General features: G+C 35.7%; 3 protein-coding genes across 3 annotated transcripts; 1 reads left to right on the top strand and 2 right to left on the bottom strand.

Annotated features, from left to right (window-relative positions):
- Positions 1 to 10623: 10623 nt before the first annotated feature.
- On the bottom strand, positions 10624 to 12209 carry LOC108572466. Its single transcript, XM_017934707.1, has 2 exons — positions 12085 to 12209; positions 10624 to 12010 (listed from the first exon to the last, which is right to left on the bottom strand). Exons 1-2 carry the CDS (start codon positions 12207 to 12209, stop codon positions 10624 to 10626), a joined length of 1512 nt encoding a protein of 503 aa, XP_017790196.1.
- A 598-nt stretch (positions 12210 to 12807) lies between these two features.
- Positions 12808 to 14661, top strand: LOC108572455 (zinc finger protein 287-like). Its single transcript, XM_017934695.1, is given in 3 exon segments — positions 12808 to 13153; positions 13231 to 14028; positions 14104 to 14661. Coding segments are annotated over 3 exon segments (1533 nt in total). The 5' UTR covers positions 12808 to 12976.
- Positions 14662 to 17920: 3259 nt separating this feature from the next.
- Positions 17921 to 19666, bottom strand: LOC108572472. Its single transcript, XM_017934713.1, has 2 exons — positions 19631 to 19666; positions 17921 to 18487 (listed from the first exon to the last, which is right to left on the bottom strand). The coding sequence occupies exons 1-2, from the start codon at positions 19664 to 19666 to the stop codon at positions 17921 to 17923; spliced, it is 603 nt and encodes a 200-aa protein (XP_017790202.1).
- Between the last annotated feature and the right edge of the window lie 2865 nt (positions 19667 to 22531).

Raw genomic sequence — 22531 nt, forward strand, 5'->3', positions numbered from 1 at the left:
GTGATTCTACGCTTTCCTCTTTTATCCTGTTAATTCACTCTGTCCACGGATGTTAACAAATTGTTCTCGAAACGAGTCTTTCGTTCGTCACTTTGCGTGCAGGAGAATTCCAAGCTGGCCATGAAAATAGAGTCCTACGTGCCAAATGGCTGTATTGTTTTGTTAATTGATAAGACCTTAAAACGTTGAAATAAAGATTTGTTAAATACTGAAACAGAGACGTATTTTAAGGTTACTGAAATAATTGAATTTTGTAAAATATCGTTATAAATGAAATATTATTGTATTATTATAAAGTAGAGGACAATATTTCTGTAAAAAAAAATTGCGCAACTTAATCACTGTAACAAATTCTCTAAAATTGTATTAGATATTATTATATTATTGCACAGTAATATTTTAGGAAAATATTTCTCGGAATAATTTCATACAATTTAATCACCGTAGGAAATTCTCTAAAATATTGAAAAAACAAATGTTTATTTTTTGTACATACAACCTTGTTTATGTGCAACCTTTAATTAACTCACAGCAATTAGACGAAATTATATTCTCTCTTTCCTCGAACGACGGAGAATAATTATTTCGGGACAAAAACTAAAATGTGTTTATCCTATTGAAACATTCTAAACCTGTATTATGAGATTGTCAAGTCAGTTTCAAGATATATGTACGAAAAGCAGGGTTCGTTTTTTAACGTCATTCATACGGAATTTGTAACAATCGATTACGTTACTTAACCATTTGCAGAAACGCGAGAAGATATTAACGAATAACGCTTTATTTCGGTCTAATGTACACGTTGAGGGGTTATATTAAATAAACTCGTGTGGAGTAAGCTAGGTAAATAATTATATTGAAAAAAATGTTTGGACAAGACGTAGACAAGATAGGCGCACAATTAGGACTGCTTACGGAGCGTGGTGACAGTGTGCACTCCCATACCTGGGGTGTTCGCAGGCATCCCCAAACCATATTTTTCGGACGTGTCATAAAACTTACCAACACTCCAGGATGTCGATTTTTCATGCAGCAGTCGTAAACCATTTGCTTCAACAGTACACTACCGGCCAATAGTTTCGGATCACCTGCCAATTTACGTTAACGTTGAATCTGCTACTAATTAATTATTGATCTGAAATTGATGTTGTGGAGATCAGTAGCACTTTACCTCATTTCGATTGATTTGAATGATAAAAAGTTCGTTAAAAAATTGTCATAAATGCTACCTTTTTGGGGGGGAATTTTTGTGCAGCTTGCAATGCACAGTGATTCCAAATATTCGGCCGGTAGTGTACATACGAGATGACACCAATTATTGTAAGTTTTACCAAGATCGACGGTCGTCTTTCTTGTGCATCAGATCAATTTAAAGGTCATCGGTGTATGGCGAGTAGTTGGAAAAGTTATTCAGTAGATATATATTCCAGAAGATTCTTTTGGCTTTTAACATAAGCAATACTTAGAAACAATTAAGTGGACGTCGTTACAAAAATGATCGCAGCAAAGATGTGAATAAATTAAATTTTTTCTGGTTTTTTTTTTTTTTGGTGGTTATTATCCTCTTCGTACAGCGTGAAGTTTTTAAAGAAGTAATATTACTGTAGAAATTCCTTCGAAAATTTGCATTTTAAATGAGTGACATAAGGAGAGTCGCGCAGTTGATCGAAATGGAAATGTTTCAAGTTGAACAGCGGCCATTTTGGAGAACGAAATCGTGAATATTTGAATAATCGAAAATGTTAAGAATGTATTTTCGATCTTGCTTTTTGTGTGTAGTTTTTCTATTGGTCAAGTACGTACAATGATGTGTGAAAAGAAGGAATTTGAAGAAAGTCGCGTAAAAGTTGCTGCCACTAATGGGAGATACGTGAAGATCGATAACGACATACTTCGTTGGAAAGATCGACTTCGCGGATAGAAAGTTAGTAATGAAAAATTGTCCTGTAATTAGTTCGAGGTCTAATGAGATGTCTAACAGAGTTTTACCTTTCCTTCGATGCACTTTTTAATCGTTTTCTTATACCTAATGCCTCAAGAGCAAGCTCACGCTTCGTAATTTTGTAAACGTTCTGTTCATGATTAAATAATCCAAAATTATGTCAAAAATAATCATTTACTTTCTGTATAAATCCTTTTGTTCGTCTTCAGAAACGATAATTTCGTTTGAAAATTAAGATTATTATTCGTTAAATTTGCTGTATTGCTTCTTAATCTTTTTATTTAACGTTATTCGTTCGTTCGCAAATTATAAATTGCTCCATTGTCATAGAAAAAGAAGATTCTTCCACCTGTAAGACATGGATTATTTATGTATATACTTCTTCATATTTCACTTGGTTATTCTTCCACGTTTATAATCATAGTCATTCCTATTCTTCATCGAAAGGATGAAAAACCAACTCTCGGTTTCCTTCATTTTCACCAAAATTTGACTCTCCGTCGTCTAATTCGTAATTCATCCAGCCACGGCTTTTCGGGCAAATTCGGGCAGCTGAAATTGGTATTAATGTAAAGTTTAGTGTTCCCTAAATCAATACGAAAAAATTACGGTGGTATTTTTTAAAAGTCTCGTCAAAGTTAATAAACATTCTACACAAGAATTTGTACAAGTTGTTAGTACTATGAAAAAAATTGCTCCGCAGGTATTGAAGGTATGACAGTACTGAACACAATTTATAAAAATCAAATTAAAAGCATAAACATTCCGCCAGTGACACGTGTTTGAAAAAATAATGAGAAATTTGGAATAAATTTCATTTGAAATTATATAGTTTAAATATAATTTCAAATGAACAATTTAAGATACGAAAGATTGTGAATCAAACACCTCAGATTTTTTACTTTTGTCCATTGCACGAACCGCTGTGTAGTCGTACCAATCACTATAGGTCACTCTGATAATCGCTCCTATTCTTCATCAAAAGGATCAAAAGCCAACTCTCAATTTCCATCATTCTCACCAGAATTGAGCATCTCGATCGCATAATTCACAATTCGTCCACTCGTACCAGCTCTCCTCCATTTAGAATTATTCCACAATCTCGACGGAGCTCGATCAATATGGAAATTAATCCAGAAATCGATTGCCAGTGATTAAAAATCATCAGCCAAGACCTAGATCCCTCTTCAACAGTAAACGGCGTTCCAAAATTCGACTCTTCATCGCCTAATTTACAATTCACCTCGTCATAAAAATTAGGAGATATTGGTCGATATGGAAATTTGCCCAAAAATCGATCGTCATTAGTTGAAAATCGTTAGCCGAAACCTAGATCCCTCTTTAACGGCGTTCACCATTGATCGAAGGATCAATCGGTCGAATCCTTCGATCGATCCTCTCGCCATTGTGTCGTTGAATCGTAGCATAACTATCGAGAGAGCACACACACACGCACGCAACGGAATGTCACACATCGACACGATGTGAATGGTCGATTAAGTATGCATGACTTTCTTGAAAACGACTTAAGGTTACGCGTTCACGGTCTTCGATAGTTGTTTCGAGGTTCATCGATCCCGAAACTCGCGTGTTCTTCGCGTGTAATGGAACCGGTGCCTGAAGATCGTTTCACGCATTATCGAACGACATCTTTAATAGTTCTCTCATTCTGTTAACGATCTAAATACGCCCGCTGTCCTGCTGTAATTTTTCCTATTCCGAAGGTGGACGTCTCGTTAACGAAGACCATGGAATATGTAATATGTCATTGAGCGGGATATACTTTCTGTAATAAATTTTTCGAATAATCGTACCAATGTACACGTCACGGTGACGTTGCTCTGTTCTAGTTTCTATTTATAGAGAGGAATATTTATTGTATCATATTTGTGAATAAAATTCTCTGCGATACAATATTTATAGGGGGAGTTCCATTAACGCCGGACGGCACCTAATAACGGACATTAGTTATATCTGCAATAATTAGTTATATTCTGCGTATCTCCTAGAGGAGACAAAAGGAATAAAAATAAGTTTTCTACGCGTTTGAGTCGCGCGTGCACAGGTAGAGAGATTTATTTAAGAAAAACCTTAAGCGTCCGGGGCTAGGGGAACTCCCCCTATTAGTATTTTTGTCATTTGAAAATTAATATTTGAAAGACTCTGAAAATATTTTTTAGATATTTTTGCATGCTTCACAGAAAGCTGTGTGTCATACTAATATTTTTAATATTATTAATGTTAATGTTATAGGAATACTTTTAATATTAGGATTCAAATTTTTTCATCATCGTTCGCAATTTTATTATAGGTACCATTATTATTATGCGGATACATTTCTGTGATGCATTATTGCTTTACAATTGTTGTGTAACTATTTTTAATATTAATGTTAAAATCCTTTTAACACGTTCGTCGTCCAGCGTGAATCGGTCGAGTTTCTCGCGGGACCCAAATCCGATAGTCGGAGCGCAAGAACGTAAACAGAGGGATTAGCTGGAGTTTCTATGTTACCAGAAGACGTTTGTCTCGTCAGGAAGCGAATTGTCCCAATTGTCCAAAATCACCAGAAATGTGCTCCAACTGTTTTAACGAATACCATGCTACGTAGTATAATGTTGTATTTTATTTTAAATATAAATTAATGTATAGCACAATATAGTGTGATATTCCATGAAATTCTTGTGTTACATGGATTTTTATAAATTACTCGTGAAATCCTATTTAACTTGACGAAGAAGAACGTCACCCATATCTGGGGCCCCCACGGAAGCACACCCAGATATGGGTGACGTGGCGACGAACGTGTTAATAGTCAATTTTAACATAATTTAATATTAATATTATACAGATAATTTTCTATGATACATTATTGCTGTACAATACTGTATAAAATATAATCGTAGAATATTGTATAAAAATTGTATAACAATAATGCACATCATAGGATTTCGTCCTATAATAATAATAATAAAATTGTGAACGATGTTGACGAACATCGTCATGAATAAATATAGGTGAAATTCTGGAGTTAAGAAGTTTGTTCGAAGTTTGATGTTGCATTTACTAATTCGTAATTTAGTTGCGTCGTAATTTCCCGATTAAAATTGCGAGGAAGATGAATGGAAGATCGGTATTATTCTAATCACAGCGGCGGAAATTCTGTTATTCCTTCAGAGTTTACGATACGATTCCAGTTAGTCATTAGCATTAATGTACATTTTTCTGGATTTTACAAGAAGTGACCTCACGTTACTCTCATAAACATGATCAATGAGCGATCGTAATTCGTATGACGAATCTTCCAAGCGAACTTCTTGCACGTTATCTCCACGTAATCTCCGAAACAGTAAGAAAAATTATGAAAAATTTAGGGAACTACGTTCAACGGAAGAATAAGAAGGTGTACGAAGTACGTTTAAAGAAAAGTGCTTAATTTGAAAATGCGAATAATCGCGGAAGTAGAAAAATGACGAGGATACGCCATTGACATTGATAATTAATATAGCAACGGTATGTAAAATCGTTGAGTGACATTTAGGCAAGCTCGGCGTTTTTATTTATATAAGGAAACAGTCGCTTCTTTTCGCTATTTTTTTTTGGACAATTTTTATTGAATGTCACTGGTCCTGTTAGCAATTAACCGAAGAGCAATCATCTGTCTCTTTTTTTTTTCTTTCATTTTTTCTCCGTTCGATTCGATAAATAAAATCACGCTGAGCAACTAAGTCGAATTATCTCTTATCTTGTCCGACAATTGGCGACAACTTGTACGACGCGGAACATTTGATATTGCAACAAACGTGAACAGTTCACGTGTTAATTCAGCTTTGTTCTCACGTTTCACTGCTACCGAGTTCGATTAAACATTTCAAACCTGACGTCACTTCGCAGTACTTGCCAATTTGCATTAACATTTTCAACCGGAAGCACAAGGCTAGGGAGAGACAAAATCGAAACGGAGACGATAAGGTGGAGGGAGATAGAAGAAGGACAGAAGTAATGAGGAAAAATTGGTTCGTAGACTTACGACTGATTGGTTCGAAGGGATTTGCGTCGGATTTAGACGCAGAATTGCTGTTCACTTTGTCACAATTGGAATAACGATGACTGTGTACGCAACGTATAGCGAATTTAAAAAAAAAAAGGAAAAATGGGATTAAATTAGATAAACAATCCTCTTTATTTTCTTCTTTTTTCTTTACTATGCGAAATGATATCGACAAAACTCACGAAGAAAACAATTGCTTAAACCGTACAAAAAGATGTTTCATTGAGTGATACGAGTCTCGTGGTCGCTATTTAGAAAAGAAGGGAATAGTGTCGCCTTGCGACGTGCCATCGACCACTGTGGAACCTTGTTCAGCCATTGCTGCTTACCTTTCCTTGGCCCTTCACTAAATAATTAAGGCTAGGTCTAGAATCTGAAACTTCATTTTTATGTGAATCCATAGAACCATCAATTCTGTCACAGCTTGTTTGTCTTCCGTATGAGCAAAGGTAACCGCAAAGCGAAACCGTAATTGGCCATAAAAAAAGGCAATGTTAATTACGCGACAGTATTCAAACGGTACTTTTTAGTCGAGATTTAAAGTCCATTTACAGTTAGACCTTCGTTCCAGCCTTTTCATGATGTTGTTTTTCGTAACGGAAATATGCTAAATGGTAGGTAAGAAAAAATATAGGAAGGAATACGAAGTTTGGTCGTAACCAAAATGGCGATAGAATCTCTTTGTTTTACCGTGTCGTTTAATGAGATAAAACGATTGTTGAAGTATGCACGTCGCGATGAATCACGGGGAGATAAATACAGACGTTCTGACTTTAATTTATGCATCAACGTTGTTTCATTGCAACGACACCTTCTTCGACGAAAAAAAAATCAATTCTCGTTGGAAAATGGCAAATTCCTCCCGTTCCTTTTCCCCCGTTCGTTCTTCTTGTTGCAAGATTTTACCACAGTCAATTACCAGCCGCATGGTTTATTTTCCTTCTCACGTAGAAATTGACAATTTACGTTGCTTTATTCTCTCCTGCCGCGATTTTCGAAATTTTGTAAACTGTGGTCGCGCGAAAATTTAAATACGACAAGCGTAATAAAATTCGAGACTGGCAATGCAACGATGCGTTTGATGAATGTTAAAGATTCGAAAATTATCAAGTTCAAAAGTTTGAAAATGAAAAAATTCGGAGGTTTAAGAACCGAAAAATTAAACAAACGTTTAATTTAAAAAAAATTGATTTTTTTTGGCCGGTTTTTTTCAAAAAAACTGTGCGTTAAGGGGTTAATAATTTGTAAATTCCAAGCGGAAAATCTCTTTGCCGTTTGAATAGCGCAAAATTGTGATATACAGTTCGAAATTTTGTTTTGCATTTACTTGGGAAATGTCGAGCGGATCGCAGGATAATTGAAATACTGAGTAAAATTGCGTTTGAATGAAGGGCGGTAATGATTTCACTCCGCGAACATACTCTTTCTACTAATCGACGAATACTTTGGACAGGCGATCGATTATTTCTCAACTTTTTGTCCGTTGAGAAACCGAAGAAACCAGTTTCGCGTGTGTAAGGCATTTCCTCGACGATGTTAATTCTACGTTTGAATCGATATTTAATGAGTCTACGACTTTGATGCTCGACAGGTTTAATGTACTTCAAACGAACATTTAATTACTCGTATTGAGACGTCCAAGTTCTCCGTCATTATCACACAACGCACCGTTATGATTAATTGTACCGGAGAGAACAGACGTTGTCTTCGGGGCGAATTTTCAATTGAACGATTAGAACGAAAATATTAGGTCATCCCATAAGTTCGTGTCGAATTTTATGATTTAGATGAATATTTCCAACGAGCCTTTAAATTTGATAAAAATAGTGTAACCTTATTCTCATTCCACAAATTCTTCCTATTTTTTTGGTAAGATCATTATATCGTCGCTGTAGAATTTCCTTGGATTTTCATTCAAATATTTTTCGCTTTCGGCACGAACTTATGGGATGACCTAATAATTGAGAAATTTTAGATGTTGAAAAAGCATTACGTGTAATTTAAAAACAAATAGAAATTTAATTCAGATGAACTTAAAGTCAAAATTAGACAGTTTGCACGAGCAATTGGGTTATTTGAAAGATTTGGAGTAATTTTTTAAATAATTGAAAAAGAAAACAGTATATAATTGGAAAAAGAAAATTTCAGAATTTTTAAATAACATGTTGCTCCATTGGTGTGGGCAAGTTGTTGGAGCAAGTGATTCGCTAATTACTTGGAGCAATTTCACGCAACGCAAGTACTATGTTGTCATTAAAAACACGGAATTCATTCGGTTTTTTGTTTTTTCTTTTTTTCAACCAACGGAAACAGGGACAGTTGGCGTTGAGAAATCTCGATTTTTTGTTCAATCGAGTTCTACAATTTTCACGAAATTAGACCATACTTTTTCCAGAATTTTGCAATCGACAAATAATACGTGCACGCCACCTTTCGAATTGGACCTTGTAACCGTCTAATACACGAAACCTTGCACTTTCTAGCTTTTATCAATCTTTCCACAAATTCCCCGTTGCAATCCGTGATATACAAACGACTTATTTGTTATTCGTGAAAAAAAAAAAAAAAAATACGTTTTGTAGATCTATGTCAATGACACGCACGCTGAAAATTTCATCGAAATCGGTTAATGTTTCTACGAGCTACAAACGGTGAAAGATTGTGAAAATCGCAGTATCACGACTTTCAGCGTAAAACTGTAATAGATCTGCAGATTCTTACATCTTTCGATGCTTGTCGCTTGTTTCTCCATCCACCGATTTCGATGAAATTTTCAGCGTGTGTATCATTGACATTGATCTACAAAACGTATTTTTTGAACCTGCTTCGACGGAAGTGGGTCGTTGGCACTGGGTCAGTGTGTCGATCCCGACCTTTCCAGGTAATCCGAAACAGCTGATGTTACGGTCGCCCGTCCCTGAGCGCTGGCTCTACGGGCGCTGTGATTGGCCAGTGTTTTTCGTTAATAACTCGAAAACGAAGCTTCAAACTACATTTTGGATAAGGAAAAAGTTATTCCCAGAGTTACGGGACACCCTGTATATTCGGTTTATCTCAGAGTACGGAAGTATCTCGAAAACTACGAATGATACAAAATCATGTGTCAGACGAAAGTTGCAGGGTATAAAAGGTGACATATTGTTCTGGTATTTTTTTAAACCTTGCAACAAGCTTGAAAAGCCCTGTAATGGTCATGCCCTAAGTTTTTAAGTGGAAACATATATTTTTGATTGTGTATTCTTGTAGCTGGCATCGATAAGTTACTTGTGATTTTTGCGAAAATTATTATCGAGATATCAGCTTCCAAGTTTTACATGCCGCCGGCATTAGCATTACTCACAGATAAAGATGTTTTTCATAATGCTACTACTAGTACGACATTGCTAGAACATAAAGTCGCAGTTTTCCAATGTTTTCAAAACACTGTCCGACCGAATAACCTCCCTGTAGTGTAGATCGAGTAACGCTAATGCCGGCGATATGTAAAACTTGGAAGCTGACATTTCAATAATAATTTACGCAAAAGCTGCAAGTATGCAGTCTTTCGAAAACGCTTCGATGTCGAGCTACAAGAATACATAATCAAAAATATACTTTCCTATTTAAAAACTTAAACATAACCTTTGCAGGGCTTTTCAAGGTAAAAATAATACCAGAACAATGTGTCGCCCTCTATGCCCTATAACTTTCGTTTGAAATATTTTTTGTATCATTCGTAGTTTTCGATATACTTGTGTATTCTGAGATAAACCGGACATACTGTATGAAAAAAGGAAGTTTCTTTCGAATAGGCAAACGTATTTTTTAAGGAAACTTTAATTTGCAAAATTTAAAACACGAAACATCTGATTTTTGACAATTTGCATTTAAATGCCAGCCGGGATTAAGGAAAGAGAATGAAGGTTATGAAAGGTGCATGCACCGGTCGGACATGGCCTGTCATGGCCGTCACGTAATAATAATTTACGAAAGAATAATTTTGCGTGATATTTTCTTACGACTCCGTCTGAATGTATAATGAAACAAAAATTCGTATGTTCTTTTTCTTTCAATCACTACTATCGTAAACAATACAAGACGTACGTATTTTTGTAGACCGATATATAAATAAAATTTTATTGATTCATTCGTCACGATACATCAATGTTATAAATAAATATTCTCACATAATTGTCTCATAAAATTCCACGATAAAGATTCCATAGTAAACGTTGTATAATTCTGTCTTTTGTTCATTGAGAAATTAATCAAACGGTCGGTTTAATTGTATTCAAAACAAGACCGTGTGTTTTCCCATCTTTTATTCAATAGAAATTTGCATTTGGCGCGCTTGAACTCGTTAGAGGTCGGTGATTCATCATGGCCGCCGTTAGCGTCGAGTCCCACGAGATTTTTTGATCGTGAACGAGATCACGTAGCCCATCCATGTATTCGTACGTCGTACTTTCTTTCTTTCTTTTTGTCAAAATCCTCAGACAGCGTCCCTAATGTTTCATTCGCGGATAAGGATCGCGTTATGTAAAGTTTTGCAGGAAACTGCGCTTTTCCAAGGACACTGACGTGATCGAAGACACGTTATTTCCTCTTAGACACACACAGTCTTATTCATTAAAAAAAAATTCTTCTTATATCAAGGCAATCGTTTTTGATACTTAAGAGCTAAACTGTTCAAAGGAGGTCTTATTTTAGTTATTCCAAGGTCTATGGCATGGCCAGTCAAAGGACAAGTTTGACAGCGTTTCTTCTTGCAATTTCCGTTAAAATTGCTCTTCTCTTGACGAACGATATATCGCGGGAAATAATGTATCCGTTTACGTTGCGTAGTGGCACAAGGTGGCATTGTTACAACAAGGTCTTTCTTGTGGATCCTTCCTGTATGTTCAGGAAACAATCTGTCATTTAATAAATACTGTTCCAAAGAACCAGAAGATTTGGATGATACTAAAGTGTGATTGGATCCATGAGTGTCAAAGTAATTTTGTTCGCGGAATTTCTTTAGTTCCCTCATTTCTCTTTCAGAAAGAAACTCTCTGTCACTTTCTTTTGGTAACCTGTTTGTACAAACAGTACCTTGATAATCTTCCGATTCAGTATAATTATCCCTTTGCAATACATTTTTGGAATGTTCTGGTTTATTCTTGTCACAATATTGACACTCTTTGCTAGATACTGTTTTTTTACTCTTAGTTGCTACTTTTGAACTTGGTTTAGTCTTTTTCACATCAGGTACAGAAGTTTTGGAGGAGAGAGTTCTTTTGACTAAAACTTTTGGTTTTGAATGTTTTTTCAGGGGCACGTGAACTCCTTTACTGGATCTATCTATATTTTCAGCTTCAGAGCTGGAAGATTCCTCCGTTGTTTCAGATCTTACAGGTATATATTTTGTTAGGTGATTGCTGGTTTGTGATTTTTTATCATCAGTTCTTAGCTGATGCATGGGATCAGCATTGTGTATATTTTTTCTGGCCATGAATTCATGATAATGTTGTGATCTAGAACAGGACTCTGGAGAGTCTCCTGTTGCTGCAGCTGTTTGCAGTAGGGAAACTTTACTTCTGACATTGCGCAAAAATTGGGATCTAGGTGCATAGTCTATTTTTTCTACCCTTCTCAGAGTTTCACAACTGATTGGTGAAGTTACAGTTGGTTTTTCAAAGTTGTATTCTACTGGTACTGCAGTGAAGTTAACATGACTTTTGCAGCATTTGCAAGGAGAACTTTGTTTGTGTTGTGTTCTTCTTGACCTTAGTTGAACTTTTTTAGTGTCAATATTACAATAACATTCTTTTACTGGCTTCCTACTAATATTTTCTGAATAATGTTGATTTTCAGAGTGTTTCTTTGAGGATACTAGTACTCTCTTGATGGTTGATTTATTAGGCATTGATGTAAGTGTCTGATTTGGGCTACTACAGTAATAATTTTGACATAAGGCTCCAGCAACTCCACTAGAATCATTTCTCAATTTCCATGAATTTCTTTCACCAACATGATCTCTATAATTTTCTCCAAATGACCTATAGGTACAAATCGATGTATTGTAAATTTGTGAATAATTATTGTACAATATTTGATGTACAAAAACACTCACAAATTTTGCGAATTTATTTTTTTAATTTCACGTTTAACTTTTTTAGAATTCTTATCTGCTTGCGCTAACAAAAGTCTGCTCTGTTTACGTAAATTTTCTATGCGTTTGTTTAAGCTTTCGCCCATGTAATTATGACATGTTTACCCATCACATATTGTTTTTGTAATGATCCTGAGAGTAAACTAATAAACTACGACCAATTGGTAAACTCAAATGGTGTCTTAAAAAGTTTTCAGTCATGTACAAAATCTCCCAAAATCATTAATCATCCTATCGCACATTCCCAATTTTTCTAAATCATCAACACTGCGTTCACGACTTTCAGCTCGAAAATACGACCATAAAATGTTTATTTTTATTTTATCAAGTGAAGTTTACCAAGCGTCCACTGTAAACAGAATGATGCAACACAGGCCTACCACAACAGCAGAAATCATTTTTTTCCTATATGAATTTTTTTCAAATTAAATAAAAACGATTTATTGCTTCATATTAATTTCCCGAAAATCGTTCGTTTTGATGAATTATGCAAAAGAGGGTGTGTCCTAATTATGTTTTCAAAGGGTTGGTCCTACCCGTTCGATAGACGCGGTATGGGTTTGGAAATAGTGCTTTAGTACAGCCATGTTGGAGCGACGCGTAGGACGCGGTGTACGTTACAATGTATCGTCGCTCGACGTGTATTTTTTAATTTAATTAGTCGTCTTGTGTTGTCTACCGATGTTTCGTTCCGTTATTTGCCTACGTTCTCATGCGACGCGATAAATATGAGACTGAAAACGTGATCACGGCCGGCTAATTTGTTCGTCGCTCGTGCTCGCTATTATAGGTTATAAACGCTCGCATGTTTTAATCGCGAAGGCGCATACCTCTCACTTTTAACCGCGGCAAAATGGATTTTTCTGGGAATAATATTGTCCAAGGCGCGCTCCCACAATTCTCCGAATTAACGTCTCGATCGAATTCAGTTTCGACATCGAAATTCACTAGCGGTGATAATACTCAAGTGGAGCATACAACTGTTTATACGACCGCGGCGGGACTGAATCAGGCGAAACAAAGTTTGCTGGTAAAGTTTATAGTCATTGTATTTTTATACTTTTTATTTCTTTGGTATATATTTTTTTTTTCTTCTTTTTCTTCAAGGTGAATTCGACGAACAAGTATGCAGGACCAATACTAGCATGGCCTGATCCAAACACTTTAATGCAGCTCTGTGAGAAACAAGGCCTTCAGACCATTAACATTCCTAATTACAATCAAAACAGCCCAATACTCAGTGTTCAGTCAAATAGTTTACCAGTAAGGATTATACCTAATATGTACTTGCCATCAACTTCACAGCCAGAGAACATGAAACAGGAGGTAGATATTAGGACTGAAAATGAGAAACAGACATCTACAATGGTATAGAATTTGTTTTATAGCCATCTATAAAATACTAAGGAGCTTTTGGTTAACCAAAAATTTAAATATTTCCAAAGGTTGCAAGCCACTACTCTACCATTGACATTGCAGCAATTAATTAAGCTCCAAACGGAGCAAGTGAAGAAAGAGAAGACTGAAGAGGAGAAGATGGAGCATAACACACAGAACAACATTCTGAACATTCCTAGTGTTCCAGTATTCAGAAATACTCAGTTGCAAAATGGAAATGTCTTTATGAATTCAGATCAAATGATGGTATCTATAAATCCAAACGACCTAAATGTTCACATGGATAATCAACAAGAAAATGAGAATACAGTACAGAGTATCAAAGTTGAACAGCAGATTCAAACAGACTCGCCGAAAACTGAGAAAAAAATGAAATTCCGGGCGAAAACAGGGGAAATAAAAATCAGTGTCGCTCTAGACGGCTCTACGCTTTATTGTTGTCCAGAATGTAATTTAGCATTTCCAGATAAAACGGAAATCGAGCAACATATACAAGCTCATATACAAGTATGCATCAAGTTACTTTAATATATGTAATTACAAAAATGAATACGTTTAATTAATATGATATTTATTTTACAGGAACGTAAGTATCAATGTAAGGAATGCGGTGCCATGTTAAAAAGAAAGGAGCATCTAGATCAACACATGCGCGGCCATTCTGACGAGAGGCCATTCAAGTGTCCAGTGTGTCAAAAAGCGTTCAAAAGAAACGAGCACCTAACTAGGCATTACGTTATTCACTCTGGCGACAAGAATTTCTCGTGTCCAGTATGTCAAAAAGCTTTTTCGAGGAAGGACCATTTGAACAAACATACTCAAACGCATCTAGGGATTAGGAGGAATAGAACGAAAAAAGAGCCTTTCTACATGGAGCCGAAAGACTCTTTTGAGAAAGCTCCTGAAGTATCCGCGATGCCTAAGCAAGAAGTGGGCTTCGTATTGAAGGATGGAGGCTTCATGAAACAAGAGCCTAATTTTCTCCAGTACATCCAGAACCTCCAGAAGGATCAGAATCTGATCCACACGTTCTCTTCATTTAAAGAGCAGGCGATAAAAGAGGCGAACGTGCTGCAGCAGCAGGCAGTGAACATGAACGAGATCCTGCCTCAGAATACAAGGTACTTAATGCCGTCTTAGTCGTAGATAAGCTCGTCTAAATCCAAAGCAATAAAGGCTGTTCACGGGAAACGTCGGAGGTTAGCACAAAATAGAAAATTCATTAGACATACGTTAGGAATTGGAGCGTATTCTAGAAACTTGAATATAAACGTTTGGAAGGAAAGGCAGCACTAGGAGGTTCAGGTGCAATTTAACGAATGAATTTCCATCAGGGATGGACGATGTAAATTTTCGTGAGAATCGACGGTAATCAGGTTTATCAAACCGTAACCAAGCTTCGAAACTTAGCCATTTTTGTATTTGCTTTACAAAGTGGAATTATTAGTATTCAGTGAGCAGTACCTTATATTTTGTATCCTTAGCGGACACGCCATGAAACGTAGTTAAGTTCCATTATTTGCATGAAAATAGTACCAATTAACGATGGTCCGTCACATAACCTCAAAATGAGTCTAATAGTAAGTCTAGATGAGGTCAAGCAAGGAATACCTACTTTGGTACATGAAACGAGCAACTTGCGTAAATGCACACACCGTCTGTCTTATTTAAGCTAGCTTTAAAGGAAATAGTTTGTTTACTGATTCTAGTCTATGATTATTACGACAAGGAAGATGAATATTGTATATACGAACTCGAGTCCCTCGATGAAAATATTTTTCTTTTTTTTTACGAGTTTCTTGTGTATGATGATTGTGACCTAGAGTGGAAAGTACCGTTAACAAACACGCCATTTAAGTTAACTTCGAAACGAGTACCAATAGCGAACAATATGGAAACGTACGAAGAACACGTATGAACTAGGTCTTCTAGAATTTACTTAACCGATACTTTATTGCTCTGCTCTGTTCGCCTCAACTATACAATTTTAACTGAACTATCATTGGGCGGGAACAATATTCCCGTTGTATCCGTGTCAAATGTTAGGCCCTTTTTTTTGGTCAACAATATTATGTGAAACGCACGTTCGATATAACACTGGTCAACGACGCGCTCGGTATTCGCGCCCTAACTCCGTGAGCGCTCGGCTATGTTCGTGGACTCGATCGTTTGTGTCGTACGCGCGTTCTACAAAACCTCGGTGCCGCCACAATAGCATACTGCCAATAAATGTGGTAATAAAAGTTTGTAGAATAATTCTGTATATAAGTGCTATACAAATTTTACCTGATAGAGACTCGGTAGGTACGTTGTTTGAAACTTGATCTCTGATTCGTCCGTGTTCATCTTTAACGAGTATATATATATAGCGCGTATTTTAAGTAAACATTCACCCCATCCATCATGTAAGATAATTCTTCCTGTTTTTTTTTTTAAACTTTTTCTTGCACTATATATTCGACTTATTTTTTCAGAATTTTTATCATCATTTTTTAGATCGATTTTTTTGATGGCAAAGGCAGTAGGATTTTTTACTGTAAAAAATGGAATCGTATTTTTTAATTGATCTTTTTTAGTAATTATTAGCTGCAATTATGTGTAATTTTTTGCGGAGGTTTGAGAAGTGATATTTGTAAGAAATATTTTTTGTTTCTTCTTTTTTTTTTTTTTTTTTTTTTTTTTTTTTTTTTTTTTTTTTTTTTTTTTTTTTTTTTTTTTTTTTTTTTTTTTTTTTTTTTTTTTTTTTTTTTTTTTTTTTTTTTTTACTTTTATTTTACACTTCAAGATGTTCCCATTTCTTTTGCATTGACTGAATTCCGACTCATTCTTCAAGACTCGCAGCGTTACGCATGAAAGGGTTAAGCATACTGTTCATTTCATACAAACAAATCTCCAAAGTCGAACTTATATTTAGCCTTACGTTTTGCGACTATTATATAAAAATCGTGTAAAAATTGCTCAAAAATAACTTCGAAATTAAAAACGGTAGATTGTCAAAAAAAAAAAAAAATCAATTAAAACCCCCACAAAATCAATCTGAATTTTTTTTACACTGGATACTTCAGAAAAGTACATTTTTTGAACATTTTCCAAGTATTCTTTATTTTAATGAAGGAAATAATTTTAAACGTATTTTAACTTGGTGCCAATTTTCTGACAATCTATTCAACATCTACAAAATGGAATTACTCTTCCTTGTGATGTAGATTTTGGAACTTGTGGTTGCATCATTCGATTGTGACACAAACACTATTGGAATGTCTGCTAGGCATACTCGAGATTAGAGTGAATAATTGCGAATGGTACTAAAGATAAGACTCACACCGCGTCGTAATAGAACCAAAGACTTTTGAAATGTTCGTGAGGCTAGCAGTATTTTGTCTCTTCTTCCTGAAACTTCTTTTAACTTCCTGTCCCTCTTAACCTGGAAGGGTATCGATTTAAAATGGTTTCCTAAAATCTGATGGATTTCCTGAATGGAAAAATGAAAAGAAATGAAATAAGAAAAATTTACAAATTAGAATAATTTTCTGAATAGACAAAGTACTCTTAACGAAAATGATTGATCCATTAGAAAATGAAAAAAACACTAGTCCATATAAAATGACACAGCTTTTCCGGGTTAAGAATGCAGCGCTAATCTTTCCACTAATGTTAATTAAGTAGCATATAAGAGATGATGGTGTCCACATTCGTGGTAATTTCACGAGGTGTTAACAATTACGAATGGAGTATTTTAACAATGGATACGTATTTGCATCAAGGTGTTAATCGACGAGCGATTGTTATGTATAAATACGACGATAATTGCCAAAAAGAAAAAGAGAAGAAAAAAAGAATAATAGTAATGAAGATGAGGTAACACATGTATTTTTCAGACCAAGATATTTTTGAATAAAACAAGTGTAAAGAAATGGATCTGTTCGTCGGTTACTTTTATTACCTGAGGATTCGTCGATGTAGATCATATTTTTCCAATATGGTTGCCAATGAGTATGAAGAGTTTAGAAGTAAATTTTGGAAGCCAAAGGGTTTATTTTTCCAGTAGAAATTGTTTATTAAAATAGTCGGTAGTAATTATAGTACAAAATTATCACATATTTCGTTTACTGAGCGTTAACCCTTTCGTTACTAAAGGTGACTATAGAGTGGCCTAACAAAACTGTATTATTAAACAATTCTAAAAATTTGATTATTTTGGACAGGAATTTTTTTATAATTCGATCTATTAATTTGAAATAGCTCGAATAGAAAACTAATAATTTTCATAATATGATGAAGTAGCATAATGGTGGGCAGTTATGTCGCACTGAAAGGGGTAAACACAGTTTGAGTAGTTTTTTGTTTTTACCATTTTCTTGATACAAAAAAATATTCAAAAATGAATACATTCTAACAATTAATTGACACGAATGGTGGTATTATTGTTAGAAAGAGCTCTGGCTAGTTTAGAATAAACCCCATAGGTGATTCCCAAGAGGGAACCAAGCCAATCGACAAGATGGCGGCTGATCGTGACCGGAAACTGGAAGTTATTCCTCGGAGTGATCACCTCTACGTCTCGATTTTTATCAAATTCCATCTCTTCTTCCAATTCCAATGGCTCCAGAGGTTCCAATGGTTGAATATGATTAACCCAATCCTCGTTCATCCCTAAATATATCCTTTGAGGTTGAAACTTCTTTGATTCTTCTCTGTTTCGAGACATTTGTTGCATTTGATTGGACCAAATTAATTTTAAAGCTTCCACGTCTGGATCAGGTGCATCCTTGGCCAAAATTTTTTCCACGTTACTCGTGTTCTCTGGCTTTCGAAACACGAAGTCGTACGTGGCTCGCAACTTCCCAAGAAGCTTGTCCAATGGTTTCGTATCGTTTTTACTGGAACCTTGCTGAGGGTTAGCTTCTTGGATTACCGGGAAGAGCTTTGTTATCTGTGGCTTCGACTGCACTCTCGACGCGGAGAGCTGAAATGTAATTTTTTTTTTTCGTTTAAAAGTTAATATTTTAGGAAAATTAATTTTTTTGAATTTATTTTGGGATATTTGGGCTTGGAAATTTGTAGAATTGTAAGTTTTGCACTTTAGTGATTTTCTGTGGTTGGAGAATTTGGAATTTGGGGGATTTTAAGCTTTTCTGTAATTTCAATTAAAAATTTTTTCTTTTTTATTCAAATTTGGAACATTGTGAAGTTTTTTATTCGCAGAAAATTTTTCAAGAGATTTGGTATTTCCTAATTTTCGTGACTGGTTTGAAATTTCTTCTTTTTATTCAATTTTGAAATTCTGCAAAATTTTATATGTATTTAGCAATTTTTACGATTCCCGAGAATATTTCTAGAGAAAATTATTCCACTTCCTGCATATTTCTCCGCGAAGCTTTGCATTTCGCATTTTCATAATTTCCCTGCGTTCCTCCTCAAAGAAAGTTCTTCGAAAGGATTACTTTGAATTCCCAGTTAAAACATCGACAAGACGAAGGTTCTTCTCGCCTCCCTCCCTCTGAACGTAACTAACGAAAGCATGGCGATTAAACGAAAGCGTGGCTGCAACAGATTGCTCCTCGCTAGTATTTCCCTTTGAATTCCGTTACTTTAATCGAGCGCAGCGTCCAGAAATGAATTCCTTGTCGAAATTAGAAGAACAATTACTTTAATTCGTAAAAAAGGGAAATAAAATGAAAAAGACCGAGCTTTCAATTTGTACCACTCTTGTAACATCATACCCACTTCCAATTTTCGCGTTCAATTGAACTCTTCACTTCCAATCCAGCTATTTGAACCAACTATCCATCCCACACATGTAGAATTTAAACGAAATTTGATATTCTTTATCTGGAATGGTGGAAAAGTAGAACGAAAATGGAATTTTCGAAATGGAAGAAAAATTTAATTTTTCAAATGGAATCGAATTATTTTCTGTTTTTTCTTTAATTTGAACCAACTATCCATCCCACACATGTAGAATTTAAACGAAATTTGATATTCTTTATCTGGAATGGTGGAAAAGTGGAACGAAAATGGAATTTTCGAAATGGAAGAAAAATTTAATTTTTCAAATGGATTTTTTTCAATTTTCTGTTTTTTCTTTTCTTGTTAAATTTGTACTCACGCAGAAGAGGCAGAACGCAAGCAGCAGAATTTTCATGACGTCCAAAGTTCCCTTTTCCACTCGATTCTTTTCATCGAAGGCGAGGCAACGACTGAAGGACCCATTGATTTCAAAATCCATTTATACCAGCGTGCAATACATCGGCGTAGAAGCTTCGACGCGTCTAATTCGATCATACCAGCTGCCCTATTGTCTCTTGTCCGCGCCTTTGCCTTCTGGACAAATCATTGACACGATGTTGCCCAACGAAATCACTATTCGTAGCACGTATGGCTGCTCCTCAGGCTCTGCCAGCGCATATTGTTCGAGCAATAAACAATATCGTGCCGCGGGTCAAGGTGGATTGGAAAAATTTCGCGGGAATCTTCGCTTGGGATGGCTCGTGTAGAAAGTTCGACGGTAAACCATGTTTTCGTTACTTCTAAGTGGATTTCATATTAATATTTTAGTCTTGAAATTCAAATTTGATAATTGTTTGATCATTTCGAAAATTTTTACGTCCAAACTATTCTTTTTTTTGTTTATTGAGGTGTTTATTCTTTTTTTTTTTATTTTGTAGTTTGATTTTAGAGTTTGGTTGCTTAGTTGATGATTTTCGTTCGAGTTCAGGTGCTGCAGGTATCTTTTAATTGCAACTTTTATGCAATTAAAATGAGTTTTGTTAATTAAAAATTTATGGGTGTGAAGGTTTTTTTTGTGAATCATTTTGTGGTTGGATTTGTCGTGTTAAGATTAGTATTACTGGGAAAACGTGTGAATCAATGTGGTATCGATTTGTTACCAAAAAGTCGAGCATGATTCAACCTCATTGTATTCGTGGTTGTTGAGTCATAATTGCATGTTACTGTGGTCTGGGAATGTTTCTGTTTGGAGTGAGATAAGTTCACTGACATTTGATATTTTTATTTAAAATAAGTAGTCTGTCAAAAGAAGTTATTGATCAGAATATAACTGAGGTTTGTTGTAGGTTATTAGGTACCGAAAAAAGTTCGTTCAGTTCATTGGTTAGTAATAACAGCAAATCGAATTTCGTGCGCTAATTGGAAAATGTAACGCATGAAATTGGTTTCAGTTGAAGGTTTGATCTTTGCAGTTGATATATACATTGCTTTACTATTTTCAATTGTTTCGACATTTCGTTGCTTCTGTGACATTAAACATGGATAGCGAGGGGTTAAAAATTTACGCGTTTATATTTTACGAGTTTGAAGTTGGAAGTACAGCGGCAAATGCAGCAAGACGCGTTTGTAGTGTATGTGGCGAAGGTGCTGTTAGTGAAACGACAGCATAAAAATGGTTTAAACGGTTCAAGGAAGGAAACGAATCGTTAGATGACGAGCCGCGTTCAGGATGTCAGATGGGAAGTTTTACCTTATCTTCCTTGCAATTCCGACCTACAGTGATGAACAAAAGTATTGGCACACTATTTAAAACGTATATAACTTTTTTAAAATTGGACCAAACTACTTGAGTTTTTTTGAGAAGTTAGAACGATTAGTTTACTAGATGACGTGTGAAAAAATTTTGCGAAAACTGCAATTGTCAGAAAGCACTCTGACTCGAAGTAGGGTGGGCGTAAAATTAATTGAACGTTTCTACGTTTTGACAATAGTATATGTTATTCAAAGTCTGTATCCACGTTATTCGGGCGTCGTTCGCAAAAGTATACGTTATAAGGGTCTCGTGAAGAGCGAGAACGCGTCGTCCTGCCGATCCCTGTCCACCCCTACGCGAACAGGCCCAGGGAAAGACCCAAAGGGGCGGAGTCACCCCCACCGAGCGTACTCTGACTCGAAGTAGGGTGGGCGTAAAATTAATTGAACGTTTCTACGTTTTGATAATAGTATATGTTATTCAAAGTCTGTATCCACGTTATTCGGGCGTCGTTCGCAAAAGTATACGTTATAAGGGTCTCGTGAAGAGCGAGAACGCGTCGTCCTGCCGATCCCTGTCCACCCCTACGCGACAGGCCCAGGGAAAGGCCCAAAGGGGCGGAGTCACCCCCACCGAGCGCGCTGGGCCTGGCTTCAGGATGCTCGCTTCACCGTCTTCGGGATGGATTTTCTCACAGCAATTAGTCGGAATCGCGAAGAAAATAGCGAAGGTCGCTTTTTACAACTTTTTTTATCTGAGCTCGTAATGAAAATTTAAAAAATACGTTTTGTAGATCTGTCAATTGTACACACGCTGAAAATTTCGTCGAAATCGGTTAATGTTGCTATGAGCTGCAAACGGTTAAAGATTGTGAAAATTGCACTATTTCACTAATAAATCTGAAGATTCTTACATTTTTCGATGCCTGTCGCTTGTTTCTCCGTCCACCGATTTCGACGAAATTTTCAGCGTAAATCTACAAAACGTATTTTTTCAATTTTCATTAGGAGCTCAGATAAAAAAGTTGTAAAGAGCGATCTTCGCTATTTTCTTCGCGATTCCGACTAATTGCAGTTTTTGCAAAAATTTATTCACACGTCATCTAGTGAACTAATCTTTCTAACTTCTCAAAAAAACTCAAGTCGTTTGGTCAAATTTTAAAAAAGTTATATATCGTTTAAGTAGTGTGCCAATACTTTTGTCCATCACTGTATCTCCATTTGCTTTTATCTATGTCGAACTTTCGGGCAAAGAGGAATTTAAAAAATGATGTTGAGGTCGAAACAACGATTAATTCACTTTTTTAAAGTAAAACTCAGGAATTTTATAAGAAAGGAACGTCTAAGCTTATGGAAGGATGGGAAAGATTTGTCGAATTAAAGGGCGATTACTTCGTTGAATAAAGTTACGTTTTAAAAAGGATATAAATTTTACTTTAATAATCCGCAGGAACCTTTTCCGGTACCTAGTATTAAAAAATTTTATTGAGTATTGATCGTACAGTAATCTCACAAATGCACGTCGATG

Source organism: Habropoda laboriosa, unplaced genomic scaffold, assembly GCF_001263275.1.
Source record: "Habropoda laboriosa isolate 0110345459 unplaced genomic scaffold, ASM126327v1 scaffold65, whole genome shotgun sequence".
Taxonomy (NCBI): Eukaryota; Metazoa; Arthropoda; class Insecta; order Hymenoptera; family Apidae; genus Habropoda; species Habropoda laboriosa.

Coding starts and splice junctions, on each gene's coding strand:
- LOC108572466 (XM_017934707.1), bottom strand. CDS start 12,209: ATGGGCGAAAGCTTAAACAAACGCATAGAAAATTTACGTAAACAGAGC. Junction 12,011..12,084: donor AAAATAAATTCGCAAAATTT/GTGAGTGTTTTT, acceptor TTGTACCTATAG/GTCATTTGGAGAAAATTATA.
- LOC108572472 (XM_017934713.1), bottom strand. CDS start 19,666: ATGAAAATTCTGCTGCTTGCGTTCTGCCTCTTCTGC. Junction 18,488..19,630: donor TTGCGTTCTGCCTCTTCTGC/GTGAGTACAAAT, acceptor ATTACATTTCAG/CTCTCCGCGTCGAGAGTGCA.